Source organism: Cheilinus undulatus, linkage group 1, assembly GCF_018320785.1.
Source record: "Cheilinus undulatus linkage group 1, ASM1832078v1, whole genome shotgun sequence".
Taxonomy (NCBI): Eukaryota; Metazoa; Chordata; class Actinopteri; order Labriformes; family Labridae; genus Cheilinus; species Cheilinus undulatus.
Genome location: NC_054865.1, coordinates 34743325 through 34764653, shown reverse-complemented (window position 1 = coordinate 34764653; position 21329 = coordinate 34743325). Strand labels below are relative to the sequence as shown.

At 37.1% G+C, this 21329-nt stretch overlaps 1 protein-coding gene across 2 annotated transcripts; it reads left to right on the top strand.

The window, feature by feature from the left end:
- Positions 1–1434: 1434 nt before the first annotated feature.
- Positions 1435–20768, top strand: mtmr10 (myotubularin related protein 10). 2 transcript variants are annotated; one of them, XM_041786344.1, is made up of 16 exons: positions 1435–1992; positions 3685–3745; positions 6686–6822; positions 7322–7394; positions 8383–8525; positions 12642–12735; positions 12868–13015; positions 13719–13806; positions 14022–14110; positions 14373–14503; positions 14637–14706; positions 14994–15064; positions 15349–15521; positions 15630–15800; positions 16467–16649; positions 17205–20768. In XM_041786344.1, the coding sequence occupies exons 1-16, from the start codon at positions 1936–1938 to the stop codon at positions 17814–17816; spliced, it is 2301 nt and encodes a 766-aa protein (XP_041642278.1). In that variant the 5' UTR covers positions 1435–1935; the 3' UTR covers positions 17817–20768. The 2 variants fall into 2 exon arrangements, with proteins under 2 accessions (XP_041642278.1, XP_041642273.1); XM_041786339.1 differs by having other exon boundaries at positions 17202–20768.
- The last annotated feature ends 561 nt before the right edge of the window (positions 20769–21329 follow it).

Here is a 21329-nt window from a genome sequence, read left to right as displayed (position 1 = left end):
GATGTTCTACACAGCAAAAGAATAAAAAATAAATAAAATAAAACTGGAAAGACTGTGACTGAGGCTTAGCTTTGTATGATATGTTGAATATAAGCATTCTTTGTTTGAGAAAAAGCTCATGACTCAATCATCAGCTGAGGATTTGCACTATTTCAGAGTGTGTGTTACCACCTAGACCCAAAGACATTTACCATATGTTTTCCTCACTTTAGGAATGGCTGAAGAAACCAATGACCAATGCTTTTTAATTTTTTTTTCTTCAATTGACATGCTGATTGATTTGCCCTGGACTAATTTGAAAGAAAGAAACATGCCCAAACATTATGATAAAAAGTGAACCTGAGTGGATCACTTAAATTAATAAACATTTGTGATTAAATGAACTAGTGCTTTCACATAATTTCAAAAATAGTCATTTCCGTTCAAATGTGATGCCAACGCACTTTTGAAAACTGCCATATCTGGTAATATTTTTGTGACAAGTTTAAATGGCATGTTAGCTCTTATTTGAGATTGCTGTGGGGCTTTGTTTTCATTCCTTAAGTTATTACATTTTTAATTGCCTGCACAGCTTCTTTTAATTAGTTATACGCCCCCAAAAAAGTGACAGTTATCAACCAATAGTGCCATCTAGTGCTTCAACTCTTATATGACAATTCTGATGCTGTTGAATTTTTATTTTTACTGAGGAATAATGCAGAAAGAGTGATAAACTGGTTCATACAAACTAAAAGCATCAGAATAGAGTTTAAAAAACTCGTGGAAACATGTTTTGGAGATAATTTTTTCTTAAAGGGTTGTGGTCAAATCTAATGTATACAAGGGGTTTAATTTGACTATCCCAGAGACACTCGTGTTGAGATGGACTAAAATGGCTATAGGTAAAATATAAATGCATACGTATTGACAACAATTTCTTCCTAACATCTTCGCAAACTATCAATTGTCATCCAGAATATTTACTGAATATATTTACTAAGTTTATATTTATGTAGGTTTTGACTGAGTCAACCAAACATGAATTTGGAAAACGTTTTAAAATTAAATGACTTATGAAAGCATTATTATTTAAACTCCATATAAATGCACCAATCGCACAGTGTTAAATAAAGTTCTAAAACGGAAAAAATAGACGCACCCATCTCTGGATCTGCACGATGTGCACCCACAGGACTGGATCAAGCTCTCATGGGATTTGTAGTCCATGTAGCGTACGGTATAAACCAAACGCTTACAACGTTAACATTAAAATATACAGTAGTAGCATGGTATAAAGACTGACATCTGCGTAAAGTACTAAATATCCAATGTTCTAATAATAATGGCTGAAAACTTTATTGTCAAGTCTCAGCCTTTAAGAAAGTTTGATGAAAGAAAAACTCGGCATAAAAAATAAAGCTCGACAGCGGAGCCCGGAAGTAGGGCGGGACCTCGGCTCTTTATAAACATGGCCGTTAAGTCCTTCACAGCATCAGGTATTACGTTTGGCTGAATTTGTTGGACTTTCAGGAAGTCACTGAGGGAAACTAAGGCAGTAACAGGTGGAAAGAAAATGTAGACTCAAAACGTACGCCTTTAAGTTGCATTTATTGTTTTATTCACTCGTGTTTACGACGTCGGTAAACTTCATGTTGTACTTTATGCTAGCTAGCTAGCGAAGCTAACGCCGACGTTTCAACGTTAACTTCTGTCAACTTTTTCAGCCAGCTAGCGTGAACTGCTACTCGTATGCTTATCGAAATGGAGGAGTCCCGTCGCTGGCCCAGGCTATCTCGATGAATATTTCACATTTGGTCGTGTTGGATCTATTGAGCAAAAGATTGACCTGAACTTTATTGGAGGCAGCATTTGGGTATTTTTTTCACTGGCAGAAGCCAAGCGCTTACTTGTCAAGCGCCTGTTTAGAAACATATTTGAGAGGGCGGACAATAAACAATGTTTCCTGTCAAACCCCCGAAACCAACCTTCAAGTGCTATCTTCCTCCTGTACAGGTATGTATTTAACTTTGTTGAAGTACACTAAATTCCTGTTTTGCGGTTAATGACCAGAAAGCAGTATTGGCTGTATTTTTAATGACTCAGTTTAGGCTGAAGTTGTGATTGGGGTGTTGTGGAAGGAAGGCTGACATTTGATGTTTGGTTAGGATTTCAAGACATGATAACTTAAAAAAAAAACATGCAGACTTCAAACTGTTCGTTTCACTTGCTAATGTTCTGGTCGAACTCACCAAACAAAAAGGCCACGTTTTAATTTATATTAAGTTAAACGATACCCTGCTTTAGAAAAAATGCAGAAGCAAGTAACTCAGGCTGTATTCTAGTCTTTACTGTCACTGTCAAGTGACATGTCAGTGACCTGTAAGAGTAAAATCACTCTCTTCTGTCTAGTAGAAAGAATTAAAATTCCTGTTACGGATCTAGCACCAGTTTAACAAGAGTAAAAACTGATCTATAATTTGTCTTCCATGTGTATGCACTCCCAGAGACACACAGTCCTTGTATTTGCTTACAAGTGCTGGTAAAACAACTCAAACAAAATCAGTGTTTCAAGGCAAAGACTGCTTTGCATTTTTGTCAGTATTTAGATAACAATTATCCATTGGGGTTTTGCTTTTTGCTGGCTGTTTTTTTCATAAACTCATCATCATACTGTCATAAAAAACTGTGATCATGTTTACTGTCACTTTTATGTTGAACTAACATATAGAAATCTTTGGACCCTCTTGTAAACGAGAGTAATGATCTCAATGAGGTTTTCCTGGTTATATAAAATTAAATAAATCTCTTGTGTCTGAGTAAATGTTGACATGCTGTGATCTAACGGTCACTGCTCAGTTAATGAATTGACAACAATTTATGAGTGATTTTATTTTAAATGCAAACTTCAGCTGTTTTCTGTGTAACTTATTAACTCTGGCCGTTTTACCTTTGCTTCTTAATGTGCAATATGTAGGTGGGGATTTTTTGATCGTTCTGTCAAGTACAACAAAACTGTTAAGAACTAATCTTTAGCTTTGGTTTTGGCTATTTACATTACATTCCCATCTTATGGTCTATGTGGAAACTGTAGCTCTTTTTTTATATATAACCCTCAGGGTGTGAAGGACATTCACTTTTCTCCCCCTAAACCATCTTTAAGTTGAAAGTCAGCACTTTAACTTCATAGTCTTTATTCACTTGAAATCTGAGCCATAGTAAAGCCAACACAGAGAAAAAAAACAGATGACAGTCCAAATACTTCTTGGCTGTCACTGTGTCCATGGGTATCAGCAGTATTTGGGGATACAGTATTAATAGTATGAGTTGACAGCTGTGTATCTTTGGTTCCCTCTGGTTGTTTAAATAGCATGCACCGGGATTATCATACCTGACTGCATGTTGTAATTGTTTACTTATACAGCAGAATAAATCCCAACAGCTGTAAGGATGTTTGACTGCTAGGTTACCTGGTAACCATGGCTGGATCTTTAGGGTGTTGGGAATATGCATGTCTTACTACAAATCCTTTCCGTTTATCCTTCCATCACTTAGAAACAAGTAAAATTTCCTTCTTAATTTACTAAATAAGGACACATTTAAGTGCCCCCAACACACACCCCTGTAAGTGACAGACTGTTTCCATTATTCATTAACAGTCTAACAGGTTGGCATTTAACCGTTCTGTGCCCTCTGCTTTTTCTCCAGACTGATGTGAAGAAAACTATTGAACAACCTATTAAAAAATTGGAGCCTACGTTACTGCAAGGTAAGTTGTATTTCTGCATTATTAAAATAGATGGCAACAGAACAGCAAGTTTGACTGATTGAACTTGGCTATGGATGAATGGAGTAGAATAGAGTATTGATGAATGAGAGTAGTAGGAAACATTAAGTGGCATGACTGGGACTGTGATGAAGCATGTTTGCAAGTGCTGTGGAAATACTCAGTTTAATACCTGTTCTTCTATAAGCAAACATGCATTTTCTCTACACTTAATGCCTTCACTGCTGTTAGAGTGTATTTTTGGAGTACTCCATCTCAGACCAAAAACCGTTTTTAAATATGCAGTTATAATTTTAGTGTTCCATCATTAATGGAACTAAAACTGTCTCTGTATAAAAGTTATCAATCTTGCGTAGATTGTCTTATGTTTGAATTGAAATCAGTAACGTGCGAAATCTTGTTAACTGTTCCTGAAGGATGTCTAACTCATGCCTATTCCAGTGTTATGGGGGCAAGCAGATGAAAATGTTTTCAAATAGTCGTCTCTGCTTTTCACACCAAAAGGTAGATCTGGAAAAGTTCTTAAGTGTTAAATTGTAAACTTAAGTCATGGACTTTAAGGATCCAGCAGAAGCCTTCTAAAGTAGAGTATTTAGTTTCTGAGTCGGTGTTGCATTTCCTTTGACTGCTACGCTGTTTCAATGTCTCTGTATTTGTCCACTGAAGACTGATTAGGGCTTGTTCAATAAGTCATCCTTTTTTGATTTACATCATCAGTCGTGTTTAATCAGACTGGTCTAACAGGCGTTTCAGCTCAGCAAACATGTCATTGTGGTCAAACAAAGCAAGTACAAGTACTCTCAGGTGTTGATAGGATGGTGAGGAATTTCTGTGGGTGTCTTTCAGTAGCTGTAGTCTCGTCCTCATGAGAAATTCTAATGGTATGTAATATTTATAGAAAGAAGGATTGTTAATAGGATTTTAAAATAGTGGCCAAAAAAATAAACAATTTTCTTTGTACATATGGTTATTTCATATGTTATTTACAGTCCCATCAGCTGCAAAATATGTTGAGCTCACATTAAATAAATAGAGCATGCCATTTCACTTACTGATTGATTCATATGAAAATTATTATCAAAATATTAGACCAATAGCAATATGCATTTTATTTTTTATGATTTTTGAAAGGACAGTCCCACTTCATTTTGAATGTTAGTTCATTTTTGCTGCACTCTTGTAATGCTTGCATATCCTTGCATGAGGATTAAGAAACCTCTGTCTGACAACATCATGTGTAAGAGCAGAAGTCTCCAGCAAAGTTAATCCCTGTCTCATTGGTGTTTACACTTCTGGGCCATTGAAAGTTACTTTTCATGCATTTGCACATCATCAATGCACAACTTAAGTGTGACTCTCCAGTACCATCATGGAACAGAGGGAGAGCTCTCATTTCAAAGATTTATTCAGGTTCAGGTCTGAGCTGTTGATGTGAGATCCTCATGGGTGTGGCTTAATTCACCCTTTGTATTATGCTGTGCAGGATTAGGAGTAACTATACAGCAGATCTCGAGCAATTGATACAGCTCATTCAGTTTAGTTTTGTATGATCTCTGTAGAGCCTCTATTAAAGAACTCTCTATTTGAAACCTGCTTTCATTTAATGGGCTGTGTTTAATTAGGTCAAGTTTGGTGTAAGAATTTAATTGGCTACCTGCTACATACCTGATAATATGTACCTTCTAACCTGACAGCTTTTCCATGATTATTATTGTCCTGGCTTGTTTTTTTCCCAACATATCAGACCAACTGGTTTAGTAGTCTGTGAACTTGTCTTTAACTTAATGTACATTTGCTCTGTGCTGCTTTGCGGCTGTTCTTTGATGTGACTGTCTGCAGGACTCCACCCTGCTGCCCCACTTCTCATCTTTTAAAATCCTAGGGGCGACTTTTTATAGCTGCATTCTTGTCTTTGCGTTTATCCCAGTGTCGAGGGTCATGTTACTCATTAAACATATTTGAAAAGCTGCCTTGTAAGCCTAAAACTCTGTTCCAATTGATAATATGACTTGCATGTGGCATAACTGTACAGGATTTCTGTCCCAGTCATCACCAGAGAAACTGTGCAAAGGGGGCATTTTGTCTTTTTTTTGAGGAAAAAGCCTTGAGTAAAATAGCTTCAGCCTCTATAAGTCATTTAGCAACACAGACTTGAACAACACAACAAATTACAAAAATCTAACAAAACAAGACCTGTTTCATTAACCTCAGCCCTCTGCATGCCGATTACTCATTAAAATATAAGGAAATACACTTAAACCAGGGTGTAATCCTTTGTTTTATTCAGAACATTTTGGTTGAAAGTTTAGATGTAGTTGTTATATAAGCCATTCAGCATTAGTTAGGAAACTTATGAAAAAATGTTTGTCATTTACTTCCCTAACAGTTGTACTCTGTACCAGACATCACTGTTTGACAGGTCGTGGTAGTAGTTAAGCCTGTTTTTATTTGGGTGTATATCATGTGAAGAAATTTCTCCCTAGAAGGCAGTAGTTGATGTGAACAGTATAATAAATTATAAAACAAGTATAACCTTTTGAAAAAGGTGATATTTGTTGCTTTATTCAGGTTTCTTGTTGTATTTGTTTCAAACACATTTTAACTACTAGAACTGTAATTTTTCCACAAATACATTTAAAAAATTATGTGTCAACTTATTTTCCTTCAACTATTAGTCAATATGTATTAAATATGAAGCTCAATAAGTAGTCTGATTTTTAATAGAAAACTTGAAATAAATTGAGGAACTGAATAAAGCATTTCACATAACAGGATGCTTGTAAATTCACTGCAGAAAGTAAAGAGCTGTTATGTGCACAAAGTCCATCACTGTCCAATTTATCTCTTTACTTCTTTTTGTTATTCTAAACACAGTGTTACTTTACTACAGCGTTTTTTTCTCTCTCATTTGTCCGTCACCAGGGGAGATCGTAGTTAATGAGGTGAACTTTGTGAGGAAATGCATCAGTGCTGAAAGCAGCCAGGATGACCTTTGGGGGAAGTTGATATGCACCAACTTTAAGGTCTCTTTCATCCCTCAAGATGCCCCAACAAAGCAGGTATCTGTCCTGACTGACTCTACCATAGTGTTCTGTTTTTGAATAATTAGCCAGTCATGATATTAAGACTATATAGTGCTGATTGTTTGATGTCTAAATTATGACATTTTAAACCAATTTTTTCTTCTGCCTACAACTCTGTAAGAACCTTTAAAGTGTTTTGAAGCCATCCATGGGTCCATTTTAAGCTATATATTTTTCAATCTATATGTGCATAACGGCCCAAATTGTTGTATTTCCGCCATTTTTGTATGTACAGTGCGTCTGGCAAAGAGGAAGGAAAACTTGTGTGCTTTCCTGTGCCACATTGTCACTGATATCGCACAAGAAGTGAGAGAGCAGACGTCATTTCCAGCTATGTGGTAGATTGTTGCCATAATAACAAAGTGGAACTTGATAGTTGCTCAGTCTTAGCAGCTTAACTCAGTCCATCGAGCAGTACTTGAAGGAATGAATTTGGATGTTCTAGTAATGTAATATTGTTCATCTTTTCCCACAGAAATCCAAGTTGTCACACCTCCTGCTGGGAGATCACGACATCCCCCTCACCTGTCTGGAGCAAGTAGTAACAGGTACATCTGCTTAAACATTTGTAATGAAAAAACTTGTCATACCTTACTTTTCTGTTGGAAGCATTCTGCAGGTTTGCCATTGTCAATGCAGTTATTTACATCTGTTTTATTAACCATCAGTTTCTTAAGAATTTTAAACATTTAAAAGCAGGCTAATAAAAGCATTATTGAAACACATTTTAGGAGATGTTGAATGACTGACATCTTTCCAACCCTGTTTTACTCAATTGATCTACAATCACCCATAAATTTAGATCAGGCCCCCTTTAATCTTTGACAGCTTGGATGATTGAGATCCTTTTGTTGTTTTGTCCTGATCAGCAGTCTGATAACAAGTGATGTCACAGCTAAACCAGTGATTAGTGGCGCTGCAGCCAGGCAGGGATTAGTCTTGTTTATATATCTCATTGCTGTTGATAGCTGACACTGCAGGGGTATCTGCCCAGAGGAAGGTTTGTTGTGTTTCAATAATGAGGCATGGGGCTTTGTTGAAACCGGCTTGTTTTTGACCCATTTGAGCTGGACAACTGAAGACAACATTAACATTATCAGATGTTACAGAAGCATGTTTACTGCAGAAATTAAAACATGATAGTATATTAAGTTGTGTTACTGGACAAAAAAGATGAAATGCTAGCGCTGTCATATGATTTACTGATTGACAAATAAAGAGACTCGATATTTTACAGAGCCGAGACAAAGCTGTTCAAATGTTTTTTTGATTTGTCAACATTTTTCTTCAACTGGCTGCCAAATTTATGTTACTCATCTGAAACAAGTGTCAAACACTGTGAAACTACAATTACAATTTAAGTCACATAATAACACAGAAGTCATTATTCAGCCATTGGCAGAAATGTGTTTTGTATTGGCATTTATTCCCGTCGGATTTAAGGGAAGATAATGTCTAATTCACTTTTTAAAACTAAGCATAGATATTTGTATGTTTTAATAGTTGCATTCTGTCATTTGTGTTTATTCCTCCCAGTAAATGATACTAAGGGAAAGAAGAAAGTATTGGGCTCAAACCAAAAGCTGAAGTTCAACCCCACAGAGCTCATCCTGTACTGCAAGGACCTACGCATCATTAGGTTTTGCTTTGATGAAGCTGGACCTGAGAGCGCCAAAAAGGTGAGCAAAAGTGCATTTTAATTATTTGATGGAATACTCTATGGGAGATAAAACATCAAAAGAAACGCTGTTTAAAAATAGGCATTGAATTATCAGAAAAAGACTCCCTTAACTTTAGTTCTAATTGAATTAAAATAAATCAGCCCTAGTTATGTGCATATGAATGTGAATCTGCTTGAGTGTAAATGATATTTTGTTCATTTTTTCATGCTACATCCTTTGTTGTACTATACTATTCTTCATACGTATCCATTGCAAATTTATGTTTATGAGAGATTATTCTGTTTTGTCTTTTTTTCTTCTCTCTGTTCTTGCATTTCTTCAAATTTAGGTAACAAAAAGTGGGAGATAATATACCAAAACCAATGACCTTAACAAAATCAACATTAAGACATCAGAAAAACTCTTCCTCAAACTTAAGTACCAAATGAATTAAATATAAAAAAAATGGATTTTGAAAGGCTGTTACACAACATGACTTGAAAGTTTTTTTAAACTGGAATGAGTAATCGCTGGGTTTACACCATTCCCTTTTTCTCAGCTTCCCCTAATCAAGGGCAAAAATGTCCCTTTTATATTTCCCCCTTTGCTGTGTACACCCATTCTCAGTTTAAATTCCTAACCCCTTCTTCTGTGATGAGTTTTGTTTTTTTTGATCACACCAAATTTTATCACTGTCCATCCAAATAGAAATGACTAACTTTTCAGTTGCCACACATTGAATTTGAGACGTTAAGAACAATGCTTACTCAAGGAAAAGGAATCTGAGAATTGTCAAGGTTGTATAAAACTGGCGGCTGATTCTGACTCATCTCCCACACTCAGAGATTGGATGGACCGATATTAGAATTTAATTGAGGCATTTATACTTCAGTAGGCAGTAGGCAATAATTAATTGTTGTATAATCCTTAATATTCAGTTACAGTGACGATCCATTGCAAGGCAATCAAGAATTGTGTCAACCTAAATTTAATGCAGTCCCTAAAACCAGCATAAAACACATTTTCTTTGTCTAATAAGTCAGCCTCAGCACGCTTTTACTGACTTTTTGAAACTTCCCTGCCCTCTAAGTTTTATTTGGAAAATGTCAGCAGATGCTAAAAAGCTGCAAGTTTTCATCTTTAACAAAACTTGTTTGGCCCTAGGAACATGTGACTACTTTATAAATATACTTGACAAAACAAAGACATGGATGACAAAACAAACATCCAGTCACCTTGAAAGCCAATGTGTGTTTGTGAGTTATTTGCACAAAAGTCAACAGAAGCACTCTTTAGCTTTACCACATAGCCCATGAGAAGCCGAAACGACTGTATATGTCTTTACAGCGTGCCAATGAAATATACATGAATGTCAGTGCACACAGTTAAATGTCTGATCTCTAACCATGTCATCTGGGAGCAATTCTTGTGCAGGTTTTAGAGCTCCACAGCACATACCTGCTGCACATTTGGCTACCAACCTTGCAGATGGATTGATCAGAGTACTTTTTTTCTCTGGTATTCCAACTAATCAAGTTCAAAATGCAGGATTTCCTTTATTGTATGCATTCTGCTGCTTTGAAGAGAATTTAGAAGGTTGATTTTAAAAATAGAAAAGGAGTCTGGCCTCCCTCTCGTCTTGTAATTTATTTATGGACACCATGTATGTAATTACAGTGTGAACCTTGAACAGGCCTCAGTTCTTTTTTGTGACATATGGAATTAAGCCAGTATGTAATAGCTTATTTTGCCATAGGAAATTACAGAGTTGGGAGCAGCCTTGTCTCCACACATACACACTTTTTCTGTGTCCTCTTGTGTTATTCACAACTTTGCTACTGAATAGGCTGCTTTGTGTGACTCCACTGCTGCCACAGACACATCCAGTCCTGAAAACCTAGAGCCATGCACTGTCAGTTAAACAGTTGCTTTTACTAGGTTTCACTTGTTCTGGTATTTGTACAGTTACAGAACATTCCCCAGTGTATCATAGCACACTGATGTTACCTTCTTACCTCCAACACAAAGCTAGTTCTATTTCTAGGCTGCTGCTTCTGTTGGTTTGCAGTTGGTTCCTCTTGCAGCCCTTGTGAGAGCTAGGCTGAACAAAACAACAAAGGACTACATGTGCTGGTTACAAGTGCTACTTGTGGCTTTGCAAGCCTAAGTTGTGATCGAAACATATCTTCTGCAGTGCAGTTGTACTAATAATTTCACCCCTGCTCTGATCAGGAATATGTTAATTCTTCTATCAAACAGGAATGGCCTCCTTCACCAACCTTTCTTAAGAAGAAATTTGTTCTTAAAACATACACTTTCAAAGACAATTTGGACAGTTTTTTTAAATCTGATTTGTTCTTAGATAAGAACAAACTTCTAAAACACTTTTACCAACATCTGAGCGCTGATATGAGAGGATCACATGTCTAATTTTGCACTCATCAGCACTCAATTGTACTACCCCAAGAATGACACAAAAATACATAATTTGTTGAAATCCTATTTCACTGCATTTTTATCTATTCAACACTTGATTAAAAAAAATGAACAAAAATAGAAATTAAATATAGTTAAGCACTAATTTAAAGGTGCAGTGTTTGAGCTTGATTGCAAAATGCTGAATTCCCCCATAAAAGCACCATTTGATCCAGTAAAAACATCCAATTAATGTGTTTCTTGCCTATTTTATATCCTCTACTAGTGCTAAAAGTGTAATTAAATATTTCTCTTTTGGTGTCATTTGGTGTACAACAACATCCACTTTAGAACTATCAAAGTATTTCAATTGTTTGATGGTTTTATTTTATTTGAACATTCCTGACATCTTGCTACTTTTCTTTTCACTCCTGTGTGTCTTCTGTGTTTGCAAACTGCCCTGCAGTCTCATGCCCTTAAATGGGCGTAAAGGGGGCTATTCAAAGGTTTCTCTTAAGGCTGGCTCAGACTGCACAAATTCAGCCAGATTTTGACCCGACTGCAGCGTTGCTGCTCATCATCAAAACTCAGGCCCGATTTTGAGTGCTGGGAATGACCAACGGTCTTGTAGTGTGACATAATCAATGATGCAACAACCACCACTCAATAACACTACCAAGTCAGAAATTTTCTTACATCGCCGTCTAGTTTGACCTGACCTGATGTCAACGATGTGAATCCTGAAACCTACCAACAGGAGAGCCTCTGCTTATTATCTCTGCATCGCCATGTGGCCAGACTGTTGGCCAAGATGGGACTAGAGTTTTGTTGCATAGTCTGACATGGTGCCTTTGTGAAAGACCAAATTATTGTGTAGTCTGAGCCGGCCTTTGGAGAACAAATTTAAGAAATATCTTGGGCAGATATTGTTGAATGAAGCCCAGTGTTCCCAGGCAACTTACTTCAAAGCAGAAAACTGCCAAAATTAAGAAAAAAATACTTTGCATGGGGTGGCTGTGGTTACATGATGTCATGTACTCTACATTAATGTTGGCCAAATGTGGTCAATGTTAACATTAGCACCACTATCCTAAGGTCGGCCTTGCAGGTCAGTGTCTCCTGCCTGCCTGTGCTGAATGTGGTTACAGATTGCTCAGTTGGGTGGTCATATGACAGTTTTATCTGGCTCAGCCAAAATACAGCTTTATCTCCAATTTTCAGATCAGAATTCAGCCAAAAAACATGGCTTTCACAAATGCCATCTGTCCGCTGTGCTGGATTACATATGGGTGGTAGAGAATTTTGGCATTTTGGCAGCAGCCCTTAACTGGAGCCACAGGCTCCAGTTAAGGGCAGCAGCAGACAATAACTTGCACAACTGAATTAATAAAAATATAACTAATTAATTTAACTGACCGACTATTCTGGTATTGGCTTGTGAGGGTGGAAACAGTAAATTTTGTAGTTGTTTAGCCATGCACATCTCTGCTTTGGAACCGCATTTCCTGGTTTAGAGCCGGCAACTTTTACTTCATCCATGAAGAATTTGTCCTAACAGGTACTGGCTCTGAATAGGCCCTTTAACTTTCTTGGTGACAAAGGGGACACAAAATAAAACAGATTTGGGAGGAAATGATTGTGACAGCACCTAATGTGCCTAGATAGTATTAGATTGAGTCTACGAACTAGCTGTACTTACCCTAACGTCTTTTATTCTAGGTTTGCCTTGCTATTGCCCACTACTCTCATCCAGCTGACCTTCATTTGCTCTTTGGCTTTGAGTATCAAGGACGGAGATACCATGAATCTAAAGGTCAGCAAAAGGATGGTGTATTTCTTAAACTGCTGTTTTAAGTTGAAGTTCCATCATTATCTGAATATGTGAATGAGTAATTTCTCCGTGTCATGCATTAGAAGCAATCTCACTGTGTATCCTTATTTCCAGGAGAGCGAGTTAATGGTTCCAACCTTCAAGGTGGATTACAAACCCCAAATTTTGACCGTCCATCAGACTGGGATCGTGAGATCAAGAGGACAGGCGCGTCAGAGTGGAGGGTGTGCTCCATCAATGAGAGTTATGCCATCTCACAAAGGTTTTCAGCTTTACTTGTTTGTTATAGCTACTGTATGACGTACATCATAGGAAGAGCATTCCTATAGCTCCCTCAGTTGGCCTTAGTTGTGAAAGACACTATGAATTTCGCCCTTTTTTCATACTTCGTATGTTTTGGCAAGATGGTACACTGTACACCGTACGCACCCCATGAGTGACTAAAGGAAAAAACGTATATAACAATATATGCACTATTTATCTGAGTAATGACATCACAATAAAATTTTAAGAATAGATAGTAAAGGGTTGTGTGAGAAATTTGAGAAGACTCAGAAATACATCTGTGTGCATGTTGGGGTTGTGGCACAGTTGCAAAGTGTGGCGCTGCAGTGATGTTTTTATTAGTCACAGAATAGTTGCACAACTATGAACTGTGTAAAAAAAGAAAAAGTTATTCAAAATGGCAGCTTGAACAAAACTGTTCGTTGTCTATTCTAATTTGGATTCCTCTACAAAAAAGTAATCCTAAGGATTAAAAGTTTATGCCAGACAGTCTATGAATAAAGGTTCAGTGCTGTTAATACAATATTTGTATGGCAGCATGAATTAACATTTACTGTTGTGTTTAACAATGGCAAATGTTACAATTATGTTTAGCAGGAACACTTAGCTATATTTCCAGATTTTAGATGTGTGTTTTTGATTGCTTTGTAACACCAGTCTTTCAACTACTCTTCTTGTAGCCTCCCAGAGTACAACGTTGTTCCAGTTTCTCTGGCAGATCAGGATCTGAAGCAGTACTCGATATTCCTCCATGACAGTCGCATTCCTGTAAGTACATAGTGTTGATTATTTCTATAAAATATCTGAATTTGGTAAACATTTTTAAGGACCATTTCAATCACTTATTGGCATTTATTTTCAGTGGAGTTTTTATTTGTAATGATAATTTGGCACTTTGAAGTATCATCTAACATGATTAATTATTGAGTCCTATATAATTGCCAACTGATCCATAGACTTAAGGTAAATCTATATTTTTGTAGCGTTGGTGTTGGAATCACTCAAACGGGAGTGCTCTTGTACGCATGGCCAGCATCAGTGATCCAATCCAGCAGAGGAAGATTGATCAGAGGTAACACATTTTCTGTACCTGATTCCTTTTTTAACATGTAGTTTAACAGCAGATAACAGTTTTTTGGTTTTTTTTACCAGATATGAAAGAATTGTCATTTGATATTAATCGGAGCAACTCTTTTTTTTAATTTAACTGTATTCTACAAAATATGTTACTGTTCAATACAACAATATGACTATACAATTTATTTTCTATTGTTGTGTAAGATATTTAAAAAAAAAAAACCCTAACTCTGTCATTTACGTCTAACCTGTGGCAGAGTTTTCACTGCCGTCACAAAAAGCCACCCGCAGCGTGGTGAAGTCATCAGGTTAGATCTGGACAAGTGTCTTCCCAACATCCAGGACATTCAGAGTGCCTTTGTGAGGGTCAGGCAGATCTGTGTCATAGGTGAGCACCACGTCAACTTAAAACAGAAACATTAAAATTCTACTGACAGTATTACAAATGTGTAGTGGATTTTTGTACATGCTGCTGTTGTTTTGTATGTGTCTTAGTGTTTGATTGTTTTGGTTGTGTACAGAACCTTTTGAGGAGTCTGAGGAGAGGTGGTTTTCAGCTATTGAAAACTCTCGATGGCTGGAGCATGTCAGGTGTGTAAATGACCTGACACTGCACTCAGGTTCTCTGTGAACTACCGCTGTTCAAATCGTTTTTTAAAAAAGCAAATTAAATTTCCCTGTTTTCCCATCACAATATTTTTCCCCTTATTCCCACACTGTGAAAACCTTTGTAAATGTAGTGTACTGCTTTTGTTATGGTTGTTATTTGGAAAGTTTTTTCACTTTTATATAGTTCACTAATTTATTTTGTAAAGTCATGAGTGTAAGGCTGGAATGCTTTAAAAGTCGGCTAACATCTATTTTGTTTTTGTCCATAGAGCTTTCCTGAAGCACTCAGCTGAGATCGTCTACCACCTGGATGGAAAGAATGTTTCAGTCATTCTTCAAGGTAGATGAATAAATAAATAAATGAATATTATTTTTTAAATCAATCTTGAGCTCATGTAATATTCGTGAGGTCAGCCTTACAGTTTGAAGCCATGCAGTGATACAATAAACTGCATTCTTTATTATTTCCCATTTGGCTTGAAACACGTTACACAACTTTGTAATAAATTTAGAATATTAGTTACAAATCTGAATCTTTGCCGTAGTATAATCTAAGTGACCTTGAACATGTTTCCTTTTTAACTGCTTGTTTGAACCCTTTTTTCTCTTTTTACACCTTTACAGAGGAAGAGGATAGAGACCTGAACTGTGTGGTGTCCTCCCTGGTGCAGCTCATGTTGGACCCTCATTATCGCAGCATTGTTGGCTTCCAGAGTTTGGTTCAGAAGGAGTGGGTGATGGCTGGCCATCGCTTCTTGGACAGATGTAACCACTTGAAGAAGAGCGAGAAAGAAGAGGTATTTATCTAACAATTACTGTAATCATCTAAAAGAGACAAAACAGATTTTACAAAGGCACTCATACTTCTTTCTGCCTGTTTTTTCCTCTCCTTTCCCTCCCTCCAGTCTCCACTGTTCATGTTGTTCCTGGACTGTGTGTGGCAGATGATGAACCAGTACCCAGCAGCATTTGAGTTCACAGAGGCCTATCTGACAGTGCTGAGTGACAGCATGTGGATTCCACTCTTCAGTACTTTCCTCTTCAATTCTCCCAAACAGCGTGCTAAGCACTTGGCGGTGAGGGATAAAACTGCATTTGTTTAATAGTATAATTACTGGTATATTTGTTTATCCATGGAAATGCTGTAAGGAGAAACCGTGTGAAACCAATCCAATAGATTACACTATAATACTGTTTATAGGTATGAATAAGTTAAATGACAATGTTGAATTCTACTTCTTTATTTTATGAACCTAACATAATACATAATAAGCACGTAAATGAATAAAGATATCTGTGCTTATTTAAAGTAAGGAATCATAGTGAAAATACTAATGATTCTGTCAATAGATCAATAAAAAAACAACCTGTTAAGAGTTAAGGTCTTTATTTCTCACATAGTCATAGACATGTATTGTGGGTTCTAGGGGATACTACTGTGCTACTGTGTAGCAAAGAAGCATGTTTTTGTGGTATTTCATGTAAAAGATCATGATTTACCTCTGCATGTACCAGATAATTTGCAGGATTGCATGCAGAGTAATGCGCTTGGAGAATAAGATTCAAACTCATGATCAATAAAGTAACCAGTAAATTTAACAGGGCAAATTATGGGGTCTGGGGTCTTATTTTTATGGTAAACATGCGTATGCTGTTGTTTCAGTCCTATTGTAGAGTTGTTCTCTCACCATATCCAGGATATTTCACAACAAATAGAATGAGTAACCTTGTTTACTGTGCAGGACTTTGCCAAGAATAAAGCCATCCCACAAGGAGAAGACCCTGCTGTGTATTTCCCTCCTGTTTGGGACTGGTCACAGCAGTTCTCCACCAAAGACCAAACCCTCTTTAACAACCCCATGTATGTAGGCAAAGGAGCTGCCTGTGTGCAGAATGGGGAAGTGAAAACCTTCAGACGCACGAAGGTACCTAAGCTTTATATGTTTATAAATGCAATCACAGAAGGCATGTTTTTCAATTCTATACTTTTTACTGATGGTAGTAACAGACTTAAACTTTAGCTTAAACTTATTTAAATTTTGATAGCCATGATAAATGAAAAACATAAGCTTTTTCAAGTCATTCATAAAACTATCACTTATTGGTTTGGGTTTTAGCATGATTTAAATATGTCCTTATGTTGACAATTTTAAAGGTGCACTTTGAATTTGTTACACACTTTCTAATTGTCCAGTGCTGATCATTGTTGCTATTTTCTTACAGATTTTGCTGTAACAGGCACATTTTTGTAGCTTTGCAGTCAGTCAACATCAGCAGTTTATTTTGTCAGCAGCTTTTTTTTCATTGCAGATCAGATTTAATGGCAGGTGTATCGTTTTGTATCATCAGCAACTTTAGAAAAGATGCTGAAGTTGAATTATGATACAGCAAAAATCATTGTTCCTTCTTAAGTTTTAGGTTTCAGGATTTTCAGTGTTAGTACATTGCCCTGTCTAAATCTTTACTCCCTTCTCCAGCAGAAATCCTACAGCTCCACATTACGTGGACAGTCTACATCTGTTCGTAATGGGGTGAAGGGTGGAGAGGACACATTGACTCGTCGGGGCTCTCTGGTATCAGAGCTGAGGTCTGACTTCTCCCCAGTGAAAGATGAAAGCCCATCAGAGCGCTTCTTCAGGGACTGGTTCTCCCGACCCGCAGACCAGCAGGGTGTCCTCATTCCCCTCTTCATGCCCTCACACATGGCTCTCTGGAAGCTCTTCTTCTTACGCTGGGTCCCCGAGGCCTGCATTCCCAAAGGAGGTCCCATCACTGCCTACCACAAGCTCTCCCAACTGGTGGACGAGATTGAGATACTGCAGAACCAGCTTAGGCGGTACAAGGGACCCAGTCCAGGTGGCACGCCACTCCCCAGCCCAAGTGGGCCCCTTTCAGATCAAAGGAGGATGTATTTTAAGGCCAGCTCCCCACATGACCCCCCTACACCACCAGACTTCCTCACCTCCTCCTTTCCTTTCTCCCCAATGGGAAACCTGTGCCGCCGCGGTATCCACGGGACTCCGATTAGCAAATTTCTGAATGGGGCAAGAATCTGGCTCTCCACAGAGACTCTTGTCAATGATGCTATCTGAGGGGCTTTAGGGCTTAATATTCTGAGCTCAGTACAGGTCTGTGTAAAAGTTAACCATCCTATTTTCTATGACCTCAGTCTTAAATACAAGGAAGGAATATGAGAAATAGAAAATTTAACTCTTAACTTCTGATTTTCAATCACTATAAGCTAGAATTTACACCATTGATGCTGCATCAACATTTGTGGTAATTTCTAGACCGAGGTCTTATCTAATTTGATTAGGAAACATTGTCCACTAAAGTAAACACAATTGGATTAACTGAAGCACATCTTTCTTATTGGCCAGTGAGTTGTTACTGTGAGGTCTCCTCTGACTGTGAAATATACCTTATACATTTTTTTTTTCATCGATGTGTTTTCTTGTCTACTCAGCTTTGGTCTTTCTCAAGGCTAAGAAACCTTTTCTAGTGCTGAGCATATCATACAACAAAGTGCTTTTAGAGTTTTAATTATTGAACTCCCTCTCCAACATTTAACCGTACTTGAACTCGTGCAATTTTTAAATTCCAGTAAGTGAATGGTAGAACTTAAAATGAGAAATTACCCATTTCTTATTGCAGCAACAATGGTGCAACTCACCTAACACTGATTTCAAAGAACTCAGTTTATCTGTACCTTCCCAGAAGTGTAATTTAATATATTCTCTATTTTAATTTCAAAAGAGGAACAGAAAATAACATTTATAACGAGTATTTTTCTATGTGGTAAAAAAAAGAATAGGAACTGGCCTGGTTGAATGTAATGAGGCTTTTTTTTTGCACAAACTTAATGCTATTTGCTTGAGGTGCCCACTGTTTATGGTTGTGTTGGGGTTTCACTGTAAGTAGCAAATTGTTTGATTCAGGGTCCTAATTCTCATAAAGCAGGTAATACTTCTGAGGGAAAGTGGAGCTGTGAGGGCTTAAAACTGTGGTAGATATTTCCTCTTTTTTATGAAGGGGGTTTTTATTAAACTCTTTTAGATGCCTTCTGGTAAGGTGCTGAGGAGAAACTTTTCAGCTTTATGGAAGCCTAATGACTATAAATAAAAGTAAAGGGACATATAAGGGCTTTGACTTAAACCAGGCTCTAGATTAGGATGTTGTGAACTGCATTTCTGGCATTAAGGTTGCTTATCCAATAAGCAGGACAGTGACGGGTGAATGACAGGTGACACAGTGTCAAAGCAGCACATATGAAAGAATTGGAAATAAATCACTTGGTTTGCAAATTTTATAAGTGGACCAGGTGATTAATTGGATGTTTCAGTCCTCCAATTTACATAGGAAAATCATTAAAAGAACAAACATTAATGGTATAAGGCTTTGTTATAAGCAAAGAGAACTGTATGTAACTCTGACAGCACTTTTTTGATCTTTGTCCTTCATTAAGAGGCAGCAAGAAGCATTACTTTCCTACTTTCAGTTGGGTTAGTGATTGAAAGATAAGTGTTCAAACTTTTGATGCTTTCAGAATTTTCTAGTGAGCTGAACTGTCTGTGCTGCAAAGGCTCTGTGGCATTTGGACACCCTTAAAAGTATCTGCCTGAGGAGTTTACAACCTGCTGAACTAGAGAATGGTTTGAGAGACGTTGGGCGTAATGAATCTGTCTTCCGGTGCCTCTTTATGACTGGTATGCAAACAAGCGCTGTGTTATAGTGTCTTAAAATAACTGTTTGGCATTTATTTTTAATTTAACACCACTGGACAGAGTCGATGTCTGTCCTGTTCAACAGGAGCATTAATTCTGGGATGCTAGAATGAGCAGTTTTCTCATGTTATTCAGATCAATGATTGATTCTTTGGCAATAACTAGTTCAGGTTTCTTCTGGTATAGATGTCTATAGATTGAGTGCAGAACCTGCTCTCTCAAATGCTAATAGTTGCACATTTTACTCAATATATAGGATAGTTTGTTTAAGGTGGTTGTCAGATATAATTTTGGCGAATATTATAATACTGTATATGCTTGAAATCTTCCAATTAATATTTTTGAAAATGGTACTAAATAACTTTGATTTAGTCTTTATATTTTCTGGAGAGATATTTATATGCTTAGTGTTTCCACTAATGAACATTGTTGCACTCTGCTGTAATTGTATGATGACCGTGTTTCCACTGTGACACAGTTTGATCTTTGTTATCAGCAGACGTATTTATTCACTTATGCAAATGTTCTCTAAGAGGGATGCATTTTTCTACTGTACATCCCCTGTGCCTTTTTGGGAAGATTGACCATTTTTGTAACTGTATTCGATACCTGTTGACTTTTATTAGTTTTTCTAAAACTGTTGATTTAACTATTCTTTTCAACTAGTTTAATTCAGAGGTCCTGCACTGAAGCTGCTTTTCCTAACAGAAAATAAGGCTCAACTATGTATCATTGACTAATCATTACATTATTTTTCAATTGAATCTGTGTTCCGGTTTTATTTGACCTGCATCTGTTTCATGAAAAAATCATGTCTTTGAGAATCCACTGGTAATTTTGTCCAATGAATTCTGCCATTTTATTACACAATCCCCATATATCACAACCCCTGATCAATTTTAGGGGACAGGTAAAAGATCCTGCTAATTAAGAAAAGGGTGGTTTACATTTTCACTGTTGTTCTCTGTGTGAAGACACTATTTTTTCAGTCATCCTCATATTGTATAACTGTAGCCCTTGTGCGTATAGAATATGTGATTATAAATAGAGTTGTCTCAATGAAATAGACAACACAACTGCATTTCACCTGCCAAATACCAGCCATATTTGTGAGGAGATATTAGGACTCACAATGACAAAGGCTTTGGGGAGCTTTGTGTCAAGCAAAATTAAATCCAATAAATCCCAACAAATAATAAAATTGTTGGATTGTCATAAAACTCTCAAGGGGTATCCCATAAGAGAGATAATAAAAAAGTACAGTTTTTTTGGTGTTGATATTTGAACTGCGTCAAAAATTAAAAGGTAGTAATGAAACAACCCAAAGTGTTTTTATGGCCTGACACTCGTGTTTTCCAGTACCTGCTGTACGAGAACACTAAGGCTGCATGGGTTACAGTCTGAATCAGTTTCTTCATAAATATTTCATGAGGCATTCACAACGCCACTGGATTAAGCATTTGTTCAAAGACATGAGGTTATGATAGTGAATAGCTGAGATGCATTTAAACTGGTGAAGAGAGTATACATATTACTTTTAATGATTTTGCATTGACATATGATGTCACCCTAAACAGATAAACAGAAAATACGAGAATAAATAAGCAATGCTTTCTTTGTTTTACCTCTTAGCCAGCCATAGCTTGCAAAATTTTGTTGTAAAATCAAAGACAATTATTCTTTTTGAACTGTTTAGTGCATTTGAAAGATCCAGTACCCCAGACTAGACTTTGGCTCTCTGTAATTTTACCAGCAGACATTGTGACAGGTCACAGCAGTGAAAGTACAAGTTTAATGGATAACTTTTCATGGACAGTTACATTTTCTCTTAAACCAAACCACTCACTTGATCCTCTTATTACAGTTTGGTCCTCTTAATTA

Bases quoted from the DNA above. Each gene is read 5' to 3' on its own strand.
- mtmr10 (XM_041786339.1), top strand. From the start codon at position 1,936: ATGTTTCCTGTCAAACCCCCGAAACCAACCTTCAAGTGCTATCTTCCT. The intron at 3,746-6,685 runs GTAAGTTGTATT...GTCCGTCACCAG, and splicing joins GGAGCCTACGTTACTGCAAG to GGGAGATCGTAGTTAATGAG. The intron at 12,736-12,867 runs GTCAGCAAAAGG...CCTTATTTCCAG, and splicing joins GAGATACCATGAATCTAAAG to GAGAGCGAGTTAATGGTTCC.